General features: G+C 35.3%; 4 protein-coding genes across 6 annotated transcripts; 2 read left to right on the forward strand and 2 right to left on the reverse strand.

Moving 5' to 3' along the window:
* The first annotated feature begins 12 nt into the window (after window positions 1-12).
* On the forward strand, window positions 13-3412 carry LOC110832646 (dual specificity protein phosphatase 3). Of its 2 annotated transcripts, none has more exons than XM_022069820.2 (4): window positions 13-148; window positions 667-851; window positions 947-1170; window positions 2229-3412. In XM_022069820.2, exons 1-4 carry the CDS (start codon window positions 128-130, stop codon window positions 2438-2440), a joined length of 642 nt encoding a protein of 213 aa, XP_021925512.1. In that variant the 5' UTR covers window positions 13-127; the 3' UTR covers window positions 2441-3412. The 2 variants fall into 2 exon arrangements, with proteins under 2 accessions (XP_021925512.1, XP_021925511.1); XM_022069819.2 differs by lacking the exon at window positions 13-148 and adding an exon at window positions 424-577.
* Window positions 3326-12568, reverse strand: LOC110832644 (uncharacterized). The gene is made up of 7 exons (XM_022069815.2): window positions 12423-12568; window positions 11159-11255; window positions 10879-11056; window positions 9745-9977; window positions 8210-8449; window positions 5652-5797; window positions 3326-5274 (listed from the first exon to the last, which is right to left on the reverse strand). The coding sequence occupies exons 2-7, from the start codon at window positions 11238-11240 to the stop codon at window positions 4387-4389; spliced, it is 1767 nt and encodes a 588-aa protein (XP_021925507.1). The 5' UTR covers window positions 11241-11255; window positions 12423-12568; the 3' UTR covers window positions 3326-4386.
* Window positions 12569-12629: 61 nt separating this feature from the next.
* On the forward strand, window positions 12630-19988 carry LOC110832649 (intraflagellar transport protein 74 homolog). The gene is made up of 9 exons (XM_022069822.2): window positions 12630-12961; window positions 13265-13474; window positions 14058-14301; window positions 15320-15516; window positions 15822-15998; window positions 16473-16700; window positions 17364-17687; window positions 17887-18111; window positions 18876-19988. The coding sequence occupies exons 1-9, from the start codon at window positions 12779-12781 to the stop codon at window positions 19086-19088; spliced, it is 2001 nt and encodes a 666-aa protein (XP_021925514.2). The 5' UTR covers window positions 12630-12778; the 3' UTR covers window positions 19089-19988.
* Window positions 18648-26373, reverse strand: PNKP (Polynucleotide kinase 3'-phosphatase). 2 transcript variants are annotated; one of them, XM_022069818.2, is made up of 7 exons: window positions 25754-26373; window positions 25267-25631; window positions 24655-24963; window positions 22441-22719; window positions 21140-21427; window positions 20611-20672; window positions 18648-20526 (listed from the first exon to the last, which is right to left on the reverse strand). In XM_022069818.2, the coding sequence occupies exons 1-7, from the start codon at window positions 25890-25892 to the stop codon at window positions 20403-20405; spliced, it is 1566 nt and encodes a 521-aa protein (XP_021925510.1). In that variant the 5' UTR covers window positions 25893-26373; the 3' UTR covers window positions 18648-20402. The 2 variants fall into 2 exon arrangements, with proteins under 2 accessions (XP_021925510.1, XP_021925509.1); XM_022069817.2 differs by having other exon boundaries at window positions 24646-24963; window positions 25754-26371.
* Window positions 26374-27321: the final 948 nt, after the last annotated feature.

Raw genomic sequence — 27321 nt, forward strand, 5'->3', positions numbered from 1 at the left:
CAAATGGAGAGAAAGGAGGGGTAGATTTTGCACAGTGAATAAACTTTATTACTTAAAATATGACAAAGACTGTTTAGTGATTCTAAAGCGTAATTGCACTTGCGAAAGACAGAGACTCGACGATAAAATGACGACTTGGAGGGACAAGGTAATTTTGATACTTGGATAAATCCGAAAAGATTCTTCTTAATATACTTCCTATGCAGTAATTTTGTTGTGGATTTATTGTCACCTACATTAGATTTAAAACTTATTAACGGTTCCATATAAATTCAGGTTTTGTGAAATTGATAGTTATTCTACAAAACACCTGCAGCTTCCAAAATAGTAGTTAAAAATAGATATTTTAATTATATTAGTATGATTCACGTCTTGTATCAGTACGACCCCATTAGTACTGTGCCAAATTTAAGTATTGATAGGCACATATGTATAAAGTACCTAGAATATATTATTCTGCAGTGGCTTACATGACTGCATAAAATTTACTTGTGAGAAAAGTGTGTAATACAGTTTTTGGGTAGTCCTTATCAAAAGTATGGAATATTATAGATTGAAGAGCTACAATACAAACATTGTGTGTATGGAAAGAAATATATTATGTGAAAGATATAATAATTATATCATGTTCTGTAAGCCAATTACTTCAAAGTTTTCCTGTTCCAGTATACTGCAGGGTTCTTAAACAATGTAGATGAAACCACAAGAGAAGCATTATTACATATAATACATACAACAAAGAAAATCAGTCCTCTACCAGATTTTGAAAGGCTCTCAGCAGATGTGCAAATCAGCCTTTCTTTTGGAATGGACTGTGATCAAGTATATCCAAATATTTATATTGGTGATGTGTAAGTTTGTCATAATATGTATGTTTCCATATCCCATTATACGTACAGTCGGCGGTTATAGAACGTTTTATTTTATGTGCTCATGTATTTTGCAGTGGTGCTGCAAAGAATAAACATTACCTCAGAAGGATTGGGATCACACATGTCTTGAACACAGCAGAAGGAAAGGGATTTGGAATGGTAAATACAAGCAAAGACTACTACAGAGATACAAATATCAAATATATGGGTATTCAGTTATTAGATCTACCAGTGGCCAATATTAGCATGCATTTTGAAGAAACTGCTGCCTTCATTGAAAATGGAGTGAAAAGAGGAGGTAAGTTTAAATTTTCAGATTTTTTCAAACTAAGGTTCGGTGATTGTATCAGATGGATTATCTGAAAGCAGAATTATATGCTGGATTGTCACTGTGGAGATCTGGGTTCAATCCCAGGTGACTTAAAATGAGATTTATAGTAGATGAAGTGGTACTGGAGTAGGTTTTTGCCTGACATGTTTTATTTTCCCCCGCTAATCATTATTACACCATTGTTCCATACTCATCGATCATTGCCCCGTGAGTTATGTGATATCCATGATCAAGCAGCAGATCATCGTAACCTTCATCCTAAGCTAGGAGGTTTGTCTGTGACTTGCACTTGTCTGGTCTTGGAGTAAATGCTTAATAAACTTCTAATCCAGATTTATTAAGTTTACCATAATGACAGTGCCCATGATAACTGGTTTGCCTGTTATGTTGGAATCCATGTTGATTATCCACAATAATTTTGTATGAAAATAATCATGTGAGTGAAAGTGGTTAAGCAGCTAGTTGACTATATAAAGTTATGCATGTGAAATATTTCAGACAGAAGTTTAAGACTCAGTGACACAATTCTTTTAATTAAGTGTATTTTTTTCTCCTGTTGAGAGAAAAGACTTTAATGTTACATAAAAATGTATAATAAACATATTCTAATATAGCAGAATAATTGTGTGTGTATTGCATACATTTAGAATCTTCCCTGGAGTTTGTTCAGAATTGTTATTTTTTTAAATATACTATACAATTGTAAAAAAACTGAGAAAGCAAATGGAGGCAACAGATGGCATAAGATTACAACCCTATATCGAATTTTATGGTTCATGATGATGTAGAGCCCTTTTAAAAGTATTGACACATTTTTCCTAGAAATGTTCCCTAAAATCTGTGTCTTATGGTCTTAAGTTATAGCAGGGTCCCCCCCCCCCCCCCCAAAAAATTTTCCCTTTAAAATCTGAGCATGTCTTAACCTAGGAAATGTGGTGAGTACATTTACTGCAAAGTATTATTCATTACAACTGAAAAACAGGGGAAACTCAACAATTACCTAACCTGGAGATATATTATTTCAGGCAAGGTGTTGGTGCACTGTGTAATGGGAATGTCTCGCTCTAGTACCTGTGTCTTGTCTTACCTGATGATCAAAGTAGGACTTACTGCCACTGAGGCATTGAGGACAGTTCGACTTCATCGTTCAATTCGCCCTAATGATGGCTTTCTTCACCAATTGGCAAAATTGGACAACAAACTAAGACGAGAACGGGGCCGCATGGCGAATCTCTAATATGGATTGAATGGTGATAAAGTCCTATTAATACATATGTAAGCATGCAACTATATTAACTGTGGAAAAAACTAATATTTAATCCATAATACATATCATAAATTGTGACATTTTACCTCTCATCCATAAATATCACCCCGAGATTAACACCATCAACCGAGAAGCTGGCCAATATTGTACAGTTCATATTCATCATAATAAAACATACAACCATTATCCCAGAAATTCCTTTAACTTTTCTGGCAGACCTGCCCCTTTCATGAAATTTTCTTTATGCTGCAGGTATATTTAAAATGTCTGAAGTAACTGCCTTAAAGGTAACAATATAAAATGCTAACATACTGATTTATTAACATTGCAGTGATAAATATGTTGATTTCCTTTCATAAAACAGTTATGAGAACTGGTTAATGGTGGCTAAAATTATATTGTATAGGAAGCATAGTCCATCTATGAGCCTAAACACTCTTATTTCAGATAATGGGCAAACAGATTCTAACCGTCCCAAAGTTTTGAGTTCAAATAAGTAGATCAGTAAATTTACTTACCACAGAAGTATTCATAAATGAGATTAAAGCACAAAATCATGTAAAGCATTTTAAATAACTTGTATGGTATTGCGATAGATTATCTTAAAATATACTAATTCTGATGTGCCTGTACATGTAATTTATAGTATCTCAAAAATTGTGATAAAATGGTTAGTACAACAAACATTATAGGCTCAGCAAAGGTTATTGTACAGTTGTGAAGGAGAAGTAATCCGGTTTATTATAAGAATGAAATATGGTGCTGAGTTACGTTATGGAAGCACGCTTTATAAAATATGATGTAACATTGAGGTTTATCAGTTCCTTCATAAATAATTTTTAAACGAACAACAACTTCATGTATTCTCTTATCCTTAAATTACTGATTTCTGTATTGTACAGCCTCATTTACAATATCTACAAATATATGCTTTTGGTTTTATACAGTGTACATAATACATCCATTCTTGCATATATGGGACTTCCTTTTGCTTTGCAAGCCCTCATTTTAATATTTATTAAATACAAAGGTTTGTGCAAAAACATGAGAGTCTTCTCTTAAACATTATATACAAAACATCTGAAAATACATCAATATCAATGTATAAGAATGCAGCATACTGTTCTGAAAGCTGAACTTATTTTACAGAATACTTCACATTAAATATGATATTCTAAATAAATTGGGAATATTTTATAAAGATACATGGAATGTCCCATAAATCTGGGGCAAAGAAGACTGGATTACTTGGCAAATATGGAATAAAGTAGAGGGAGAAGTTGCAAATAATGTTTCAAATCCAAAGCATTGGAATATTTTATCTAGGGTGAGTCATTGTGGTGCTACGCTGTTTACATTATCAATAGAAGAAAGTTATGGCGATGTTGACATGACACCAAAAAGAGGGGTATGTTTCCAGTCCTGTAGTACCTGTGACTACTAAGTACAGTTTTAGAAATCAGATAAATACCCAAGTTAAATGAAGCCATCTCTATGGCTTAAGAGAACATTCTACATTGAGAACAATGACAGCCTCATTAATATACTTCTAGTGTTTATAGTGAATTGTAAATTCACAAGCTGAAGATTGTGAAATCAGTACACATTAAAACATAAGTTTTGTATAAGATCATTTAGGAAGGAAAATTTACTCTGCAGTGTAAATTTTTCTTCACAGTATATACTGTACAGGTTGTTATTCACTAAGTATTATTAAATGCCAAAGATGATATGCATGATGATAGACTGTATCAGGTAGTGGTTAAATTAAAAATGAAACACATTTAGGAAGAAGAGAGTGCTTCAAATATAATTTTTTGAAATCACACTTCAAATACTTCAGTAGCAATAATACAAATCTGTTAATGCTGTTGTACAATAACCCAAAATAGATTAATCCTGGATATTAAATATTTTTACTGTGGTGGCACTACAAGCAGCTGAGTATCATCATTGCTCGAGAGGTATGACAGTAGACTTGTAGATGATGTGACACTCTCTCTACTTGGAGATTCAGAGGTTGAGGTGGAGCTAGATGAAAAAAGCGGAGAAGAATAACGTCCTTCATCTCTTGCCTCTGGTTCTTGTTGAATGTCAACCAGGCATGTGTCGTAGAATTCAACAGGAGTGAGAAGATCTCTTTCTTCTCTGGATGCCATACTAAGTGCTGAACTTGTAGGTATAGTATTATGGTTTGAATTCATAGATTTGTTTTCATTTGCACCATGATCAGAAACAATCATGGATTCTCGATGCTGTGCAGCTAATGATGTTTCCAAGGTAGTTGAAACTGGAATGGATGGAGTACAAACCAAACTATGCAATGGAGGAAAGCCTGGACAGTGTGGTGATCTATGCCTAGATTGGTCTGTTCCTGGCAACACAAGATCAGCTCCAGTAGGAGAGGCACTACTTCCAATAGAATTTCTCTGTGATCTTCTTCGCCCATTTGAATATCTCCGAGTTGATCGTCTATTACTATGATGATGCCGCATGTTTGAAATATGATGTTCTGATGGTGCAAAGGTAAATGCCCGACAACCTGGTGGGGTAACACGCTGTAGTTGCTGACACTCACCTACTGTAACTGTGTAAGCAGGTGGTGGTTCACGGTGAAAGAAATCCTCTGGATGAGGGACTGACCTCAGGCCACTAGAAACATGACTGACTTCATCATGCTGAATCCTGTAATTGTTAGATACAGCTAGGCGAAGGCTATATAGACGACACATGCAACCAACTGCAATGACCAGCAGTAAACCACAGATCAGTGAACCTATGATAGCTGCTGTGATGATGGACACCTATGGAGTAAACAAACATTACCTGTGGAGCCATATGATTTTGCTACTGAAATTCATCGCCACCCTATTGTCTATCACTACCATCTTAAATCTCATAAGCAAACCCATGACCTTCCAAATGATTACTACATCCAACCCTCTAAACTATTATTATGAACACCTGACAAATCTGTTTGGACTAGATGCATTAAACGCTGCAGAAATTGTCAACTGCCATACACAGAAATAATGTTCTGGAAAATTCTTTAGAACAGTAAGAACAAGATATACTGGAATTATAGCTGCAGAAATACAACTCAAGTTTAGTAGCCGCTTAATAAAATCCTCTTGGCCAGTTGCCTCACAAATATTTTTATACTTGACAGATTTTTTTTTACCTTAATGCAACTTTGTTCATCATTGCTGTCACCACAGTCTGCTTCATCTGAGTTATCTCCACAATTCTGCACTGAGTTGCAATGTTCAGAAGCTGTGTAACATCCATCACCATTGACACATGCAGTTTTGCCATCACAACTTTTTTCTGCAATAATGTACAAAAATTACATACCCATTTTAAAATAGGGCCAGAAGAAATAAGGTGAAAGTGAGGACTAGATTCTTCTGGTTCATGGTAGGTTCCAGCAGCAGGCTGTTATAAACACAGTAATGAATCTTCAGGTTCCATACAAGACAGGAAAATTATTGTCCAGCTATGCAACTATTAGCTTATCAAGGAAAATGCTCCATGGGATCAGTCAAAGAGTTCTCATCTTAGGTTTTTCAAAAATGTTTTAAGGAATTTCTTTTCTCATTCAGAGGATTATGTTCCCTTTAATGTTAAACACTTCACATCATACCACCCAGACACTTAATTTTGTAAAATGCTGACCCTAATTTTTGGGACCCCTCAGAGTTATGGCTTTTAACTACTAAAGTAAGTAATAGAAATGCTTGGATGTAGATCTGTTTGACTACAGTGAGCACAAATGTTTGAAGTTCTGACTATTAATACATAGGTAAATTCTGACAATGATTTTAGATATGTAACATGACTCTTCAGAAGTACAACACACATACTTTTCAAACCACAATTTCAGGTGGAGGGTAATTCAAAATATGGCCAGTGATTAGAATAGAATTTATTTACATTCCATAGATTCTTCATAGGCCCAAACTAAGGATGCAGAACAGGTCATAGCACAAATACAATACTTCTTTCTAGTAAAAATATAAATACATAGATATAATAGTTATTTACAGATTTAAATGTAAAACCTGAGAATGAAGTTAAAAAATTTAAAAATATTAAAATCAAACCTATAAATGACAATAATTGCACAGGAAAAGCCTGAATATGTTTTTTGCAATGTATAATTTAACAGGGTCCCGCGCGGTCTGAGGCGGCATGCTTCGGACCGGTGATACGGAATGCGCGCTGGTTCGAGTCACGGAAAGAAATTTCTCGTGAGATTTTCGACCGGTGTATGGGACCGGTGCCAACCCAGCATCCTGAGGAAATTGGGGAGCTACAATGGGTAGCGTAATCTGGTCATGGAAACTAGCAATGGCTGGGGGTTCGTTGTGCTGACCACACGTCACCCTATATCTGGTTGGATGATCGTTTACCTCTGCTTAGGCATGTGAACGTGAGGCCAGCTAGTCGGCTTTGGCTCTCATAGGGCTATTATGCCACAGATTATTATTATTATAATTTAACAGGAGACTACACTTGGAAAAAGTGAAGGCTGATATAAAATATTCTTAATAAAACTGCACAGTCCTATGAGTATAATGCTGTGTAAGCAATAAGTTCAGAATGAAAATGTCACATATTAAGAACTATACTAACATTACATTGTATTCATTAGCTGGCTGGATCTCACAGATACTACAAAATCATTTATTTAACTTTCTGCCACAATGGAAATTTCCAGACATTTACATCAGAGGTTCTTGACTACAGGTCAAAAACTATAGATGTCATACAAAGTATATACAGTGAAACCTCTATCCATCGTTCCCGGATGCATCGTCCGTTTTGTTCGGTCCCGAATACATCCCATATAAAATAATGTTACATTTTCCCGCTTCTATCGTTCCTCGAACTATCGTTTTATCGCATCGATCGTTCAAAAATCTTAGTCCCGGCCCACAATTTTCCCGCAATGATCGTTTCTGAGAATTTAAAATGCTGGGTTTTGAGATAAATTAATACCGAAAGACGCACAATGTTTTTGGAATACGCAGTAGCGGTAACCTGTTATGTCGCCCAACCAGCACATATTCTTTTGGAATGAGGGTCAGCGGTGCAGGGGTGATAGTTGGAGTGAATGGCGGTGCTCATTGTCAGAAATTTTACGATTTTAATTAGGGTGCACTCATATTTCGTTCCAGCGATGCCAGATGGCATGTGCAGTGTGAATTTCTTCACAAATGCTTTTATTAAAAGTACAAAGGAAAGGCTGGCGGCACTTTTCATTCTTCTGGTTCATCTCGTTTCCAGCGGTTCAGGGTCTTCTACAGCTACGTTTCGTTGAGTTCGGCAGTAATAGTATTTCCATTCTTCCTGTTATTGTCCGCAAAGGGGGTTGGAGTGGTGAGGAAGAATAAGACGACGACGAATGCGAGTCCGAAGCTTTGCCGAGTTTTGCCGAAGCGTACGCTGCATTGGCGAAAGTGAAGTCGTTCTTTTATGGGCTTAATATTAGTGAACGTGACGAGGAAAACATTTTGAACGTGGAAAGTGCTCTGTTTGGTCTAAAACGTAAAGTTTCGACAAACCAGTTTTCCATTAAAGACTTTTTTGGTAAAAAGAAGTAACTTTGAAAGAGAAACATTGTTTTTTTAAATTTTTAATGCTTTCCCGCATCTATCGTTTTCCCGCATTCATCGTTTTTATTTCCCACCCCCACCGAAAACGATGCATCGAGGTTTCACTGTATAACCAACTTACCACATGCCATTTCATCAGAGTAATCACTACAATCTGCTTTGTTATCACAGAGTTGATGAACCTTATAACATCCTTCATCTGAACGACAAGCATATTCACCAGGACCACATTTGACACAGTCCTTCTCATCTGAACCTGACATGCACTCCATTTCTCCATTACAACGTTCAGTCACATTGTTGAAACAACGTGCCTCTTCATCCATGCATGGGATTTCATCTGGACCAGAGCATGGCGATACTGTAATCATACAATCCTTAGACTCATGGTGAATTCTGGACATATACCAAATATGCCATATACAACTGGACTGATACTTTTGTGATACACATGTAACAACTGTGATCTGACACATGTTGGATCACATGTCAAATGGTCGTTGTTGTTCAATACGTTCTGGGGTTAAAACAGGCATGAATGCACCATTTTCTTTATCATAAAATTAGGAGAAAGGAAAATGGAACAGCAAAACTGTTTAAAAAACCTGGCCTCTTGGAGGAAATAATGGTGACTGGTCAAGCAACCCAGAAACAAAACAATAGTCTCTAATGGAAAAGTCCAGTCTCCGAATCATATATAAGTGTGAATATCAAAATTAAAGACCAAACCATTCTATCTATTTCTCTAAAATCTAATCTGAATCTGTTCCTATAAAACAAACAGTTAACCAAGCACTTTACCTTCAGGTTTTAAGAGAATTTTGGTAAAACTAAGAACAAAAATTAATTGTTCATGTCATACACAGTATGGAAATTTAAATGGCTATATTTAAAAACAAATGAATTATCTGCATATCAAGCAATCATGTTCTAATAGCACATACTGTTTAATTTCCTAACAAGACATTTTACTTAAAATTATGATGTAAAGATATAATGCAATTGGTTAGTATGTTTACAACCGACCCAACTGCACTGGATATTTAGAAACTATAAAAACACTACACACATAAAATTTAACTTAAATGTCAGCAGTGACATTTCTTCCATAGCACTTGGAATGGTTATAAGGCCAAACCTTGGTTCCCAGAGCCTAATTAATAAGCACTAGATACACCACACAAAGATGGTTTCGCAATAAAATAAGAGGAGCTTTACATTCCACATCTTTCCCTTTATTATTCCAAGATACATGCCAAAAAAAGTACTATGTTTAATGGTCTAATAAAATAACTAATGATAATTGTGCCAAGTGGTCTCTCTATTGTAAGATTATAGGGAATGAATCTACTGTTTTGTATTTTATGAATTATTTACCATGGAGTGGAGACTGTAACATGACCTCAAAATAGACTCCAGCTGCCCTTCTTCCACATTTTTACATTTTCACTCATGATTAATGTATCATCTCTCATATGATGCTTCATAACCATAGCAGTTGATATATCATAAAACAAAGGAATAACAAATAAATAGTACTGCAGCATGGAAATCTACCTAATAAAATGAAATTCATGTACATTTCATGGCAAATGTAATTAATTTACAAATATCAATTCACTATGGGCAATTATGTTTACATTATTATATACTTGCCTAATGTAACTGTATAATTAAGCATAAATCCTCTTCCTCCTCTGACAACCTTTGATGTGTGGAACTTGATGTTTGTCTTGACTTGTGGCACTGATATAACTGAAGGAGGTCTGTGCAGTCCACAATATTGTTTTGTATCCCCTCCTCCATCCTTTGGTAAGGACAGCCAGGTATGTGTACAACAAGGAGGAAATCCACAGTTTACATCTTCTTCAATATCAAAGTCTATCATGCTGAAAAACAAATCACTAAGCACCTTAAAAGTGTGAATAACTAAGATTTTAAGGTTTAAACTAAGATAAATAAAACTCTTCATATTAAACACCGAAGAACTTACGTCTAACTCACTATTAGTCCTGTGTCATCAAAATAGTTTCTTAGAGACATTTTAGTACTGAATATTCACTAAGAACTATATTTAAATTGTAGTGCTTTAACTTATACATACATCCTTCATAGTGAAGATAACAAAGAGTAAAACAAAACAAAACAAAAATACCTCTCAAGTTAAACCAAACATCACAGTCAGCTATATCTAAAGATGAAGAAGCCACAGGAAAAGTCAAAAGGTACTCAAATATATGTTAACATATACAATAATTATTATAACTTATATGTTTCATGTATTTAGGGACATATTACTGGAACTGCACATATAACTTTAAGAACTGTATTCACTTTTCAGAAGATAAATGTTTTACAGAAATGTGTATTAAAAATACGGAAAAGCGAAGTCCACACCTATCACTTCATGGAGATTATAAATTAAAACTACAACCGATGATAATAAATTAACAATCCAACATTGAAACATAACATAGAATCTCACGAAAAATAAATCACAGAAAATCTTGCACACATGTGACTGCTTGTTTCATGCTTTTAGCTGTTATTTGTCTTATCAAAGAGTCAGCCAAATTAATTTAATAACAATTTTATATAAGTTGAAGTTTTGCAGCAACTAAAAGTGATAAAATCTTCTTAGACAACCAGCCATGTCAATCTGGAACAGAAGTCCAATGTTTCAGAGACTCTTTGTCTCCATCATCAGGGAATGACATTATCCCCTGATGATGGAGACAATGACTTCTGTTCCAATTTGATGCAGTTGGTCACCTGAGAGGATTCAATTACCTTATTTTTACTACACCTTCTGGAGGAGCATTTATGACCCATGTACAGCTGGTATGATTTGGGTATAACACTGGATAATTTGGACTCCTTATAATGCCATTCTGATTATTCAGTTCAGGTGGATTACAAATTTCAGGCTGATGGGAATATTTTGATGCTAAAGCAGTACCAATATATACTGGAAAGAAACAAAATGTGTTGAAATACAAAATGTAACATCATGTAATATATGTCATAAGATAACACCAAATTGGATTAAATATATGTGCTTAAATTTTACCTGAATAAAGACACACAATTATAAAAATATAGCCAATGCTTCCAATACGTTTAAAATGTCTGCCTTGGTATAATGTAGTCATTATGAATTGATTATGCTGCAAAGAAAAAACATAATATTATAATACTGAATTATATACATGGCTTCCCAGATACAAGTATCATGATATGTACACTCAGTACAGGAATTCTTAATATGAACAGATAAAACAGAAGAGACATACATGTCCCAAAAGTAACAATCCACCATATGTAGCCTACATGCAGCATCATATAGCAGAAGTTATGGATGGGTATCACTGGATAATTCATGTTATAACAGCATACACAACTGATCTTTGTTTATTCTGGCATGATGTTCAAGCACCTTTGGGCCCAATACTGACATTTTGTTATTTAATAATGCTATCTGAAGATTATTCAGGAATATCCAGAACTTGCACAATCTTAACAACCATCAAGCATTTATTATAGAAAAATACAAAATATTTGTTCCGTCATATACAAGTGCCAATGACCACCTTCTTCATGACAGCAGCTACATTCTACACACATGCAGTGTTACAACTTACTTTGTACGTCACAGCTAGTTCTGACTAAATCAATACCTGATTGGACTAGTAGATTTCAAAGTGACAGAGAATTACCTATTAAGCTGAGGGAAGTGACAAAATGAGTATGAATCAGAGGATGGCAGCAGTATGTTTAGTAAATATACCAGGATATGGAAATTTTTGTAACTACTACAACTTCAGTCATTTTAAGTTATTTCATTTGTATAATGTCACCTGCTTTGTCACAAGTAATAATACTGTCACTAATTTAATACATACACATGTATGCATGTGTTATGTGTGTATTTGCAAGTCTCTAAATCTGTCTCAAGAATTCACGATGATAAATGAGGTCACGGGTGCATGTATCGGGTACATTACAAGGGTAGTAAACAAACTATAAGTTTATAGTAGATTTACTGTATGAGTTAAACAAATGAAATTATCATCATAGTAATCATCTAGTAACCAACTGAAGTCATCGCTAACAACAAACGAAAAGACGTTATCACCAAAAATACCCAAACTTCTCTACAATGGTAATGTACTTGTAAAGGCAATTATGTATGTCGATCTTCCTGATGGTTCTTATACCCATACGTGATAAAATATTGGCACAACACACGTCGAAAGAATATACAACTTTAATGCAAATTTATAATAGTAGTTTGCATCATATTATGTACAATATTTCCTCTACAGATGACTTACAGTCTACTGAGTTCAAATATCAAGACATTTTCCTGGAAGCGAGACGTTCGTCGAAATAGCATCGCAAACCTCACACACGCACGGAACCATTTTTTTCCGCTTTCCCCTTGCTCCCGAACGCCTTCTGAAACAACCTCGTATGTGACAATACACGATAATCTGAAACATAACGAATAACATAAAACATAACGTATTCTTGTAAGGGAAAAACACCAATCATGCAAGATTCTCTCTGAAAAGCGATGTATCGATTATTTAAGATGCGTGCCTTCTTCAAAAAAGATGGTATTAGGATAAACACACTCATTAGATTACAAATATTGTTTTGCTGTTCGCTTGTTCATGAAATTAAATGAATGGAAGTTGAGAGGCCAGCAACAAGAGGTCAACAAGAACGACCAACAACTCGATGGAGACGGGAAGATGGGCCTATGACAAGAGATTCAGTAAATACATCCGATAATCGTTCTGACACAAGTGTACGAGAGCATAGGGGTGAAGAGAGACCTGTTTCACGACGTGGGATGATGTCGAGACAGGTGAAAATGGCTTTATTTTAAATGTCAGAGAGAGAAAAAACAACACTTCATGAAGTAATATGTCAGTTCATATCCTACTGTATACACTGTTGTACTTTCCATACCATACCTAATTTTGATGTGCAGAGTTCATTGTATTCTCTAAAGGTAAAAGATTTATCAGTTTGTTATTGTGCTGTAATAGGGAAGCATAATGCAATTAAGGTAACAAGAATAAGTGCAGTGAAAAATTCATATAATCAGAATTTTCAGACATGTTCTTTTCTTAGAAGAAATGCACCATTATTTATGGCTGTATTTTAGAGTCCTGTTATGGATGAGCGACCATATACTCAACAAAATGCTCTGAGACCCAAGACTGCAAGTAGAAATGCAACAATGCGACCTCCTTCAGCCACAGCATTTGCTACTGGTAATGCAGTGATACCAGGTACTGCACCACGTTTATCTACAGCAATGCTACAGCAGCCAATACACCGAACAGGCACTTCATTGACCTTAACAGGAGCACAGGTATGGCATCTCTTCTTTTTTTAATTATGATTTTAGGTTTAACAATGTTATCTTACCTTTCTGATTTTTACAATTAAAGTGTATGTGTTCCCTTGCTATTAGCATTGATAGAAGCATCAGTAATGCAGAATTTACACCTAATATTGTCAGTGATATCACACAGCATAATTCAATGGGTTTATGTCCATCAAAAATCTCGTGGACTGGGTTGGTGGGGGGGGGGGGGGTTGCTCTAATATTTTTGTTACCTTGGATTGAGACTGTCTTTCTATAGAACTGCATCCCACAGATGATACATGAGTGAAAATGGAATAATAGTGGAATGATACTGATAGGGGAATAACTAAAGACTCAAGAGTAACCTGTCCTAGTTCTACTTTGTCCAACATAAATATCACCTGCACTGCCCTGGGAGTGAACCCAGATCTCCACATTGAGAAGCTGGTAACTTACCACCTGTACTATGGCACATCCGTGGCAGGGACTTCAGAGTTTTTATAATGGGAAGTTTGTGGTTTGTATAGTAGCTGTTAAGACAGAGTGTGAGAGTGTAAAGCCCTTTCTGTTCTATTTTATAATGTAGGTTAATGTCATTGATCGCCCCATCACCCAACAAGGACTTACTGGTCTTCGAACTGGCACCAGGGGACCACAAATGAGACAGGTACAAGATAAGAGGTACTTTGTAGGTCTCCTACAAATGAAGATTCGAGAATTGTCACAAGAGATTACACGCCTTTCAAGAGAAATTGATAGTCAATCACGAGAGCAAGCAAATTTTCTAGTCTATGATAAACGTGTAAAGGAAATAGCTGCTGAACTTACAGGTGAGGCTTAAATATGTAGATTATTTCACATATGCAAAGTGATTCATGTACATTGACTATGATTTAATATTAGAAGGAAGTAGAATGTTTCTAAAACTCAGAGAACCAGTAACCCTAGTATAAGGAAGCTTGAAGCGTACTGGTCAACTACATACAGTGCCAAGGTCAAAAATATGTGTAGATTTGCCTCCTTGTCCCTCCTCATGGTCAGCTCCTTAGATAACATAAGGGTCACATTTTATTTCCTCTCACCATATTCCTCACTGAGTTCTGTTATTATAACATAAAAAGCTGATGTGGAAATAAACACAATCATTTTGACAAAGAACATTTGAGGTTCTTATGGCAGTGAAGTTGCCAGTATTAGTCTTCTTGGTTATAATGCTCTGTGGTCTTACAGGTGGTTATCAATGTATCACAGGAATGTATTGTCTTCATCTTTAAGGTAACATGACCCTGAAGATGGGGTGATATGTTCCTCCAAATTACTGGTAACCACCTACAAGACTTTGCAGTCACAACAAAGACCACCACCACTGACATGAAATATCTATTCGATGGACTATTGACTGAGGTTACTTCTTTCCAATGGAGTAGGTATTCTAGACAGAATGTTTCAGAAACTAGATGTTTCCATCCTCAGGTGGAAAGTATGTACTCAGGTGGGTTCATTGGAGATACTTGTACTCACTGGACCAGTGATTAAGTTAGCTATATCTGATGAACTTAAGTATCTAGTCCCCACCTTTTTGCTTGAGGATGAAAACAGATCCAGTTTCTGAAATGTTTTGTTCTGCTCAAAATACCAAACAGCGGACAAACACCAGAAACCCAGTAACAATGATTTAATAAAATGTTTATGTGTCATCAACAGTGGCTTTAAAGTCCTTGAAGGACCATGGCCTCCTCACATACGAAGTTTCTTGATTTCTTTTTTAGACAAAATGTTGATATGTAACTATTTTAAAACAAAACACCTTGGTATGACCTTATTGATACCTGTCTGTTTCTGTATTAGAGTTGCAGGGCCAATTGGCAGATTACAACCTCGTAGTGGATAAGGTAAACACTGACACTGAGAAATCTGAAGTGGATGCAGAATGTGGGGAGCTGAAGGAACAAAATGATAAGGCAATGACTCAGCTTGAACAGTTATTTTCACAAAGGCAACAAAAAGAATCACAGATAGGTCAATTGGAGAAGGAAATAGAACAGGTATGCCATTACTTTTTATCATATTCCAAAATGTATAATATATGATGCATAGTAGTAACCTCGCCATTCTTTTTTTTCCCTTGCTGTCATATCCTAAATGTGGTGAAATTAACATGTACATACTTTTTGTCACTGCTGTCAAATTGTCCACAGAACGATTGTAAATATTATATATTTTGTTAATTTTTTCATTAAAACTTTTCTTACCAAAAATACTCTAGACTCAAGTATAAGTATAGATAAGAAGTATGAAATAATCCAAAGGTGTACGTATTTGCTTACTTTGAATCTTTGTCCCATTTTAGGAACAAAACATGACAGAGAACTTACTTAAGGCCATGAGTTCCCCACTGAAGGAACATTATGATGAACTACAGAAAACTAATAATCAGCTACAGCAGCAGATGGAGACATTACAACAGGAACTAGATAGTCTTACTAACAAAAAATTGATTTTGGAAGATCAGTTGTCATTGTCTCAGGTTGGTTTTATATGTAAGTGGCATTTCAGAAGTATTTTATGTGATCAGTACATGGCACAGAAAATCAAGAGAAATAATATATCACCACCAGGGTTGATATACTTCACCCATTTGTGAGGCAGATGAAAAGTCATAGTACTGTCATCATCTGTGCTTAGACAGTGTACTAATGCTTCAATAGTCCTACTGATGGTATATGCATTTTAAAATTGGTGTAGTGTACAATATGTAATCAGGATGACTGTCTCCTGGGATGTTACACCTTGTAGTCTGGTAGACATTTACAAACATCTCAGAGGTGCTTGTTGTCTCCATCATTCAGGTGAATGCCCTGATGATGGAGGCATCAATCACGCCTGAAACATCCATGAACTTCTACCTGACTACACAATGCAACAACCCAAAAGACAGCCATCTTCAATATATATTCACTATTTCAAAAGAGAAAGCTAAATTTCTGAAGCAATTGAACAGATTAAGCAAGAAGCAGTGCACCTACATCATAAATTAAAAGAGGCTGAAGAGAGGAAAGCATCTCTCCTGGAGGAAGAAAGGACACGATCCACACCAGCCCAGGAGCGGGAACAGTTACTGCAGAGGGTTAAGGATGACAATATTGAAATTGCAACCATGGAACGACAGATAGTGGAGATTCAAGATCAGATTCGCAAGAAGCAGCAGGAATTAGAGCAAATTGAGCAGGTACAACTGGAGTAGTTACTTGACATTGTGGCAACACATTTTACTATGTCTTGTATTTATGTGATCTGCACTCCCTCTATATACCTTCATGGTGTGATGTTTAACCCTGTTGCATTTGAATGTCCATGAATTACCATATACTGTGAAATTCAACTTCAGTTCACATCAAAATAATTTTCTTTATTCACTGACATATTCTGGTTTTATTTCTCAAGTGGTAAAATGTATTCTTGTTGGTCTACATAGTGCTGCCATGTAGTATGAATAATTTGAACTGAAAGTAAATATCATGTGGTTGCCATGCTGTTGAAAGTTGTTTTGAGCATTTGGTGTGTGATGACATTTCACAATTTTAATCAATTACAAATTGTAAAAATATAAAATAGTAAAATATAAGATTAGGTTTTGGTGTTTGGATTTTTGTAATTTTTATTTTTCTGTGTACATACATGATAATCTAACCAACATAATGAGTTCAGATATTTTGACTTTAAATGTACTGTATGTCAAGTAGAAACCCTTTTTGTACTATGAACCATTTCTGAGAAATTTTACAAAATGTTAATTTTCTGGTCTGCATATCCTGTTATATTGAATAAAACATTTAACTACTTGCCTAGCCACTTGCAACAAAACATGTACATCTTAATCTTATTGATATAGGATTTGGATGAAAGCCAGAGTGAACGTCATCAAAAGTATCGAGAGCTTCGTCGAAGAGAGGAAACCATGGAACAGTTCTTGTCAACTTTTGATGACAGTCGTGATCAAGAAATGACTCGTATTGGGCAGCTAGAATTGGGCATTGTAACAGCTTTACAACAAATAAGCCATAATTTGGCTCATTCTGGACATCTTCCCAGTGTAGATGACTTTGCAACAATGAAGGACAATTTGGCATTTAAAGAAGGGGAACTTGAAAAGTCCCGAAAAACTGTAGAAGGCTTAGCAAAAGAGCAACAACAACTACGGCAAAACTTGCAGAAGGTCAGAACCAGAACAAACTTGAATTCTAAAGCATACATGAACAAGTATATTTATGTGAGGATGTAAGGATGGATAAAACTATTATAACTGCTCTTCCTTTATCATTCATTTTACATATTTTATTTTTCATAAGCGTTATTGGTTTTAGCATGTACTAAAATATTGAAAATTACTATTCTAATTTTTGGTATGTTTGAAGGTTGAAGCTCTTGAAGAAAAAATTAAAGCTGAGATGGAGACTCTGAGGAAACGTATGGCCACCATGCAAGGAGAAATGGGAACACTGTCAGACTTAAATTCTCTACGAGACAATGCTCAGGAGAAACGTATGCTGTTGGACAAGGAAAGAAAAATTCTCCTTAATTTAAAAGGACCAGCTCAGCTTACACTTGTAGAAGCGCAAATGAAACATGAAAATCTTCAGGTACAAACTTAGGTTTTCTATGTTACCATACAATATTTTAAGAATGTATTATACATTAGTCAGTATGATTTATCACGGTTTCTTTCCTCTTTCTTTTGCTGTGACATTTCAGCCATTAAAAGACCATCATCAAGCATGGAATGTCTGAAATACAAATTTTATTCCAAACAACAATCACTTTGATGAACTTCAATTTCATAGAATTAAATTGAAGACCATTCAGAGTTTGCCTATAAATTCACCGTGTAATTGAATGGATGTATGCATTCCAAAATTTACTTGCAAAAATTCAAGTGAAAAGAAAAGACTGATAACCTTACCCAGTCTTTTAGTGCAAAATTATCATGTAGAAAGTGAAATTCAAGAATTTCAAAAGAAGCCAACAGGGACAGAAAGCTCGGCTGCATGCCTGAGATCCCAAAGCCAAAGCTTGAGTAATTTATAAAATCATAGTTTATGCCCTGCCTACCTGCTCGTTGCTTTACAGAAATAACAGTTCTGTCCTAGTGAATGATTTGCTTATTAATACAGCCATCTTACTCTTGAACACAGCTGCTCAGTTATATATTTATTTTTAATACCATTCTTCAGTAGAAAAACAGGTTTCTCCACAACAAAACAGAAAATGTCTCTAGCTACAATTAACATTAGCATTATTAATAATATTTCACAAAATAACACTTCAGTTACTATCTCTGTTGTCCATGTGACAAAGTAACACACCACAAGAACAAACCTCTATTTTAATTGCATCCCTTTTTCAGAAACGACTGAATGAAAATGAAACATATGCTCAGCTCACTAACCTGGAACGGAAGTTGGCCCAAGTGGAGCAGAATAATTATAATATTCAAGAATTTATTGCATGTAAGAAATCAGAAACAGACTATGAACCACTAAAAGACAAGGTATACAAACTTGCTCAGGATTACAATAATATTATAAAGGATAATATAAGAAAAGAGGGTGTAGTTTAAAATAATTTATTAATTTTAAAGTCTTTTAAGTACCTCACTACCATAGATTGGAGGGAAACAAGTTATTTTATTGCACCACTTAAATGGTTATAAAGTTAAAAATGCAACTTTTGCACAAAATCAGTGCTATTGATCTCATATGTGCCTGATGGAATCTAGTCATATAAGAAAAAGGGATTGTTTTAACATGTCAAGCACATCATCATCACCACAGTTTATAAAACTGTATGGGTATTCATAATTTTTAAGATTATGATGTTTGAGATTTCAGAGTCTCATGGTAGTGGGTATGAAGGTGGCTGTCTTTTGGGATGTTGTAGAAAATGTCTGATATTTCATTGTCCTAATGATGAAAGCAGTTAGCACTTCTGAAATGTTTTGTCAGTTTGTATGAGGGTACATGGCAAAACATCCCAGGAGACTGTTACCATTATGTGATAATTTGTTTACATGTTATTTTGCACTGTCTGTGATCATTACACACCAACCAAGGTTTTAAAACTTTTAATGCAGCAAAAATTATAAATTTTCATCTTGCACTCCTTGCCATATTTTAAGACTAGCATTATTTCAGGCTTAAATCACATAAGGTGCCAACACTTGCAAGGCTTAGACAGAAAACTTTCATAGTGAAGAAAAATTCTTTTCCTGATAATACAAAACAATCATTTGCTCCATCAGGCTTCACATTCAAACCTTGTAGTCATAAGATAAGCCTCATACGATAACAGTTAAATTAAAAAAGTAAAAAAAAATATCCACTGATTAATGCTGTATAGAGATTGTGTTCTGTTTTCTTGCTGAAAGAAATGTTTAAATCATAAATGTCAAATATTAATTGTATAGGCTGTTTTTCATTTATAGAATCTGACATGCAATAAAATGTTGGTTGTGTGCAAAGTGTAATTAATTTCACTCAATCCCTGATCCCTACAAACTCATGCAAGTCAGAAACCAAAGACAAGTGGTTTTCTTTCTGCTTCTGTGTGTCAATAGTGATGGAATGAGCTTGACTGAGACATGTCTCATTCACAAACCTTCAGTTAAAATAGTTTGACATAAACCATAAGAAATTCCTGCCTTTTTATCCATTTCATGAATAGTCAGGTTCCTGTCATTTCACATTAAAACATATACCTAAGCTACCAGTTCTTTGTTTCTGGTGTTTGATGGACAAAAAGGTAATTTTCTGCTTTCAGATTACAAAAATTAAAAACAAGTCCTTAAGACAAATTATATAAGTATACAGTATAAGAGACAGGAATAAATATCAATAAGAACAACAGAGGTTGTTGCACATTTCTGTTACCATAATTACTTTTCCAGTAAATACATTTTATAAAGTTTCTCCAATTCAGGAACATTAAATTTTGGTATAAAATTAATCTTCACAATATCATCAAACCCTTCATCCTGGTTTGGCTCGACATACTTTTTTCTGGAAAGAAAATATGTATTTTTATCATAACAGTATTCAGTCCCATAGTTAATCTTTTATAGTAAGTAAAATTTGTAAACTTACTTGTACATGTTGATAATCATATCACTGATTGGCTCATGATTATCATCTGTATATTCTCGAAACTGAAAATGAAATGGATTCATTTTACTAAACAGCTCTGTAATATAAACAAGTTTGATATTGTACTGGTGCCTCCAGCAGAAAATTAACTGCCACATTTTCTGACAGTTCAGACACACAAGTTTTATGTCAAAATTCAACAGCTAACATCAGTTTTATGTGTTTTTAACACTAATGCATTATAATCAGCATCACAGTTGTGATGGGCATATAATGAAAGATGACCAGACTACTTTACATTTGTGCATACATTTTCATTTATGCAGGAAAAGCTGGATCTAAAACATGTAATGCTTATTTAAATTTTGCAAATGTGACTGTATTTTGCACTCTCTAGTTTTAAAACCTCTCAGAAATGTCTGAGTTACTAGATTAAATTCTTCCAGTAGTTTCCTACAATAATAGACAAACAAAATATTCCTTTTGCTCTATGAGAATGGATACACAGGAATCATATCTTTCACTTTACCTTGTTGTTGTGTTTAGCATGTTCTATGCTTGTCTTCAGGACAAAACAACGACACATTACACCATGTTTACGGGCTGCACTAATAAATTTCTGTCTTGACTCCTTGTCAGGATTGGTGTTATCAATGATTACACTCTTGCCTGCAGCGAGTGCTGATTCTAAAGTTGACATACATTTCTGCAAAGAACCCAGTGTATCTCTGTTCACATGATGGTATCCTTCTGGAACCAAATAGGTTGATGCAAAAAAGCTCTTACCAGAGCCAGGAGATCCAACAAGAACCACAACCTGTAATAGAATTTACAGCTTGCAAACAAATATCACAGATCATGACATTCTAATGACTACCTTGTTTCTTTGTAAATACAATTTCAAAGGTCTGCATTGTTGTTACTCTCATACTGTCCAGTACAATGAAGTGTTTTATATAAAATCTGTATTAATGCTTGTAATCTCCATTCACACAAATTTTGTTTATCGGACTACATTAATTCACTCATTATTACCATCAAACTAAAAAGTATGTACATATTTTTTAAAAAAATTAAAAGGTGTATATTTCCAGTTTTGAATAAACAACCCTGGACACATTTACTATCATTTTCTATTTTTACACATAATCACCATTTCTTATAATGTGCCTTGTCAAGCCATGAATAGTACATATTCCCACACATAGAAGCTGTCTGGTGTCATGTGTTATGCAGTCATTTATTTACAGTTGTCTCATAGAGTCTGTCAAATCACTGCCCATACAATGCATTCTGTTGTTCAGCAGGTCATGTGTGTCCTTGCATTATCATGTTGGAGCGAAATGTCTTCAGTATGCATACCTATGTGAATTCTGCCTATAGTTTGCACAATGTTCCAAAGTACCATTACTTAATAGTTATTCTGCGTAACCACAAAAGAAGTCATGATGTTCAGGTATACTGTACTTTCACATCCTTCATATAACCCAGGTCTAGCACACTTAGACCTTCATCTGGTCTTTAAAAAATGCATAATGTGGGTGGCAATTTGACTATCACAATTCCATGAAGACAGACATAAAGAAATTATTGTATGATATGCCAGACAGCTTTCACCATGTGGGAATACATGCTTTCATGTGTCACTGGACCAGATTTTTTTAACAAGGTAATTACATGTAAAAATATAGTAAATGTAACCAAGTTTGTCTATACAAAATTGGTTCACAGATTCCAAAGACCCAGGATTGTGTAACATTGTATTGTATTTTATTACTCCACAAGTCATGAATTTGACTTTATAGGAAGAAAATCTGCAAACAAAGATACCTCTTTTGTGTCAGATATAAGCTTTATGTCACATGGTTCATATAGTGGCAGATCAGTCTGAAGAATTGAAGGGTTGAAATCTGGGAGTTTGAATGTTGCAGGACGTTGTTGCAAGAAGTGCTCCTCAGGTGTGTAAAATTTCAGGCCTAAATTAAGTGCCATAAGTCTATCTGATGATGAAAAATCTTTCTTCTTTTTTGGAGCCCAGTTAGCCTCCCTTCCAGCTGCATCCCCACAGTAGAAAGACTTAGATACATCAACAGGGACATCACAATTTTTCTGCAATAAGTGATACAAGTTTTCAAAACAAAAATATATGGTTCCATACATCAGGCATTTTCAGTCAAACTTGGCTATTACAAGATACAAGGGGCAGAGGAAAGTGCTCATTATAACTGTTATTCGTTATATCCGTTATTGTGGCTGAATATTTCATACTGATACAGAAAATATCTCATTGGTTAGTTTGACAGTTGGTTTCTCTCCCTGTCTTCTAAGAATCCATAACATAAGAGAGGATTAAGAAATTGGAAAAAAAAACTAATGTCATGTGTACCCACAGCATAGGACATGCTCTATTCAAATGAGGCAGTGCAGGCCCCCCTCACCCCCACCACGCAGGATCTGCGGGGATTTCCACTACACCACTGAAATGAGGACTATGTTCTTTGTGAGTAGCATACCACACTAAATGAGATTCTGGGAACAGAAATCAGATCAAACACACTATGAATGTCGACTGTAAATATCGTTAAAAGGGTTTGAAATTGCTATCAGCCAGGGTGTGGAAAGAGATAAGAGGGAGAATGTCATGAACAGGTAAAGCAGTAATAGATCTTAATCCCTCGTATGGGAGTTCAGCCACTGCTCGTTATAACGGCTTAAAGATTTGCTCCTTACACCTGTGAAGTTCGCAACTACTGCAATCCCTTTAACCTTGAAATGTTGCTCATAAAATACATCATTTCCAACCAAATCATCTCTGTTTGCTTGCAATAGCCAAGATCTTGTTATAAACAAGTTCAACTGTATTGTCTACTAAGGTCCATTTGAAAAAGAGGTGACTGTTCCAGGGGCCATTACATGGGTGGGAAAAATCATAACCACGTAATTATATAATTTACAAGCTTAAGCTTACAATGTATTTTCCCACTAGCAAACAGAAATGTGAATATTACTGAAACACATTTCCAGTTTATTTCATTAAAATTTAAACATGGTACACAAATAGCAAATTGACATGCATCTGAAATTAAATTTAAATTTTTCAAAAACTGAGACATTTAGGGCTACACATGTGTATTCAAAATAAATTAATTTCACAGTCATTGGGGCTGGTGCTATCTTACCAGCCACTGAGAACCTGTATATAATAAGATTATAAAATCCCATTCCATTACAATTAGACTACTGACTGGACTGAACTGGAACTTTGAACCAAATTAACCATCCAAAAGTTTTAGAATACATGTACAGAATTAAAATTATTAACATTTTAAAATTCAATTCAATTCAATTCAATGTTGGTAGCAATAATAAAAGATGAGCATCTGGACGTAAAATCAGTGGTCAATGCTGAAATTTTGAATGTGAACAGATCTTTGAACAGTATTAAACTTCATTCAGAACATTTTTCTTCTACATATAACTTTATATCAACAAAGTACAATTATTTCTATCATATAGCCATAATACAGGTAGCCCTCGATTTACACCGGGGATGCGTTCCTGGACGAACCAGCGTAAACGGAATCGGCGTAAATTGAAACTCTTTTATAATGTAAATCAATCTGAAGTCAATGACATGCATTCCCAGTACCCAAACATTGATGAGTAATATAATGGCATTACATTTAAAGCTCTGAAATAACGTAAATAAAATAAAGGGAATTTAAAAAATATATTTTATACACTTACAATCGGCAATTCGTTTGTCCAGTTTGTAAGAATTACGATTTAGTACAATAATCAGTATGAGATACATTGTAAAACATTTTAAATAATAGTATTTTTTTTCACTTTTTGAGTTGCTGGTTTCAAAATCAGTGTTATTCTGAACCGGCGCATATTGAGCACTACTTGTAATGTGTAACAATTTTGCCCCTGAAGTTTCATGTGTGGCAGCAGCATTAATGTGTAATGGTTTGTGAAAGTGAACTCAGAATATCTAGGTGAAGCAGTCACAGTTTTAAGTTTGTAATATACCTTTCTTACTAGAGCATTCCACATTCCAGGAGCAGGCTTTCTGTAGATACCCTTCCCAGTAGAGATGAAAGTCTGTACTGGAACACCAAGTTTATTCACAATTCTAACAACTTTAGCTTTGAAATCTTCTAGATTAAGACTGCCCCGACCTATTCCAGCTTGGTTTGTCAAGAACACAATTTTATAGCCATCATTATGCAACTGCTTTAACTTTCCAGGAACTTCACTAAATGCAATCTTCCAGTCATTGCAGTCTTTGGGAAAGACATGGCCTGACTGAGTAACAATTATGGTACCATCAAGATCATAAGCAGCAATCTGGAAAAAAATATTATATTTTGAGTCACCACATAGCTAAGTTCCCAGTTATGTGGGACTCTGTAAATATATACAAAGCTATTAAAAGATAATTATGTAATCAGAACAGGCTTAAGCCTAATCCATGACAATCAGAATATTAGTACAAAGAATTTGAACTAATACTGAAATACTGTGACAAGAATGTGCAGAGGCAATTGTATATGTTAGCTGATAAGCATGACTGCCAGTGTATATAAAGAAAATGGATATGTCAAGCACAGTAATATTTAATTTGATATAGAAATTTCTGTTTCTTTTCACCTTTGATTGTGCTACAACATGCTTTGATGTATAAATTAAAAGTTTCCCATTATCAATAGTTTCCCATTTACTATCTGAACTTGTTTTAGGTGTAGCCAGTCCACTATCCTTTTCCAGTGATTCACCACACAGTTTCTTGTTCAATATACTGGTTTCATCAAGTTTTCTCTTATTCCCATCTACTGATGGTGGAGGCTCAAATTCTACTATGTGTATGTACTGTCCAAGCAAAATTTCCAGTTTGTCGCCATGTCTTAAAACCTGGGTACCACTCTTCTTAAGTGCAAAGCCATTGACACCAGTAGTATTTGGTCCCACCTGTTTAATTCTCACTTCCAATGCACTGATATCTGCACAAAGACTCACTGAAAAATAAGTATACTATTTAATCAATCTACAGGTTACTGTGCAAACAAATATAAATTGTCATTATAACACATTCGTTATATTATGTGAAATTATGAAGTTATTTTGGTGGCTTCTATACCTTGGTTCCTGGAACATTTTTTGTCTGTGATTTTTGTATTTGGTGCTCTACCAATAAACACCTCCTCCATATGTGGTAAAACTATTGGTTCATGTGAATTATTTATGCACCTCAAAATACATCTACGAATGGTCGCCATTAGGAAGACTATGTAAATTGCACTTAATTATAAGTCAATTTTTCTTTCATGCACGTTACGCATTCAAAGTTCGAAATTTCATAGGATGAGAGTGGTGTTTTATGATTTGCTTCTTTTCCTATTACATGGTCACTTATATTTCCGGTCAGTGCAGCTATTCCTGTCACCTACAATCTCGAATTCTATGGGACGGAGACAATGTCAAACAAAAGCTGGAAGAATGCAAATTATGTTCTGATTAAAAATTATGCCGCTTGTGAGCAAGCGACCTGTAAATTGATAAAACAATCAGCACGCATATGTCCGAAATTTTACTGTTATTATATTTCCTAACATATGAAGTTCTTATATTAATGAATAAATTATAAAATTCTCATAGCGTATATATTTTAGTTTTTCTTGCTTAGTTCGCTTTGAGATTTGCAGTTTAGTAATAGTATCGATGACTTGTAACAGAATTAATTACGTAAGGTGTCTCAGGAGCCGACCTTTGTGCCACTAAAGACGCTCCATATTTCGTTTTTCCTTGCCCCTTGGTTCAGAAGTTGTTCCGATGCGCTGAAAGAGGGCAGTAGTTGTGACTTCAGAGCGTGTATTATGATAAACTCTTCTTTTAACTAAAAATAGATGTCAGAGATATCATACATTACTGATAGCGTGTATTCCGAAGGAAGATTACATCATATTGAACATAATGTATGAAAGATATTGTTCTATATTTATTTAAATTGTTTTGATGAAATGCTCTTGATTAATTCGTCTGCATGTCCGTAAACGTATTTCTAATGACGTGATCATAAAATAAACCTTGTCACAATAATGGTGGATTTTTATGTATATTTTGGACTGACAAAGATCCATCAAGGTTACAGCCACGTCAGGAAGCTGCAAGTGTTACAATCCAAGTGTCTTCGCATTGCGACTAACGAACCTACTAGGTACTTAAGTAACAGGCAAATTCACGAGGATTTGGGGATCCCGCTCCTTGCTGATCTCATCAGAGCACTGACTGAGAGCTTTGACTCAAAGTTAGCTGGTGTGGGGAACCCCATAGTTCAGCAATTTGGGAGGCACTTGTGCCGACAGAGGTAACCGAAGGGCAACCGAGGATGATGATGTTAAGCAGGCCAGCCGAGACTGTCCCTGAAAAGACGGCCAAGTCGGCGCAACGAGTGGTCTGACTACTCGGCTACCCTGAATGAAGTTTTCCGTGCATTTCCCCAGTTGTAAGGCAAATGCCAGGGTATAATTCAAGATGGGCACGGCCCGCTACCCTCACCACGGAGGCCTTCAGCTGATGTGATTCAACCCCCCCCCCCCCCCCAAGTCGCAGAGGCCATCAGCTGAAGCGGCCCCACCCTCTGTGGGTTCAAACCCCAGAGAAACAACTAACCGAAATCCTTTGCACAAAGAACATGTTGACTAAAGG

Source organism: Zootermopsis nevadensis, unplaced genomic scaffold (assembly GCF_977971745.1).
Source record: "Zootermopsis nevadensis isolate Lab colony 2312 unplaced genomic scaffold, Znev_1.0 Znev_ptg000029l, whole genome shotgun sequence".
Taxonomy (NCBI): domain Eukaryota; kingdom Metazoa; phylum Arthropoda; class Insecta; order Blattodea; family Termopsidae; genus Zootermopsis; species Zootermopsis nevadensis.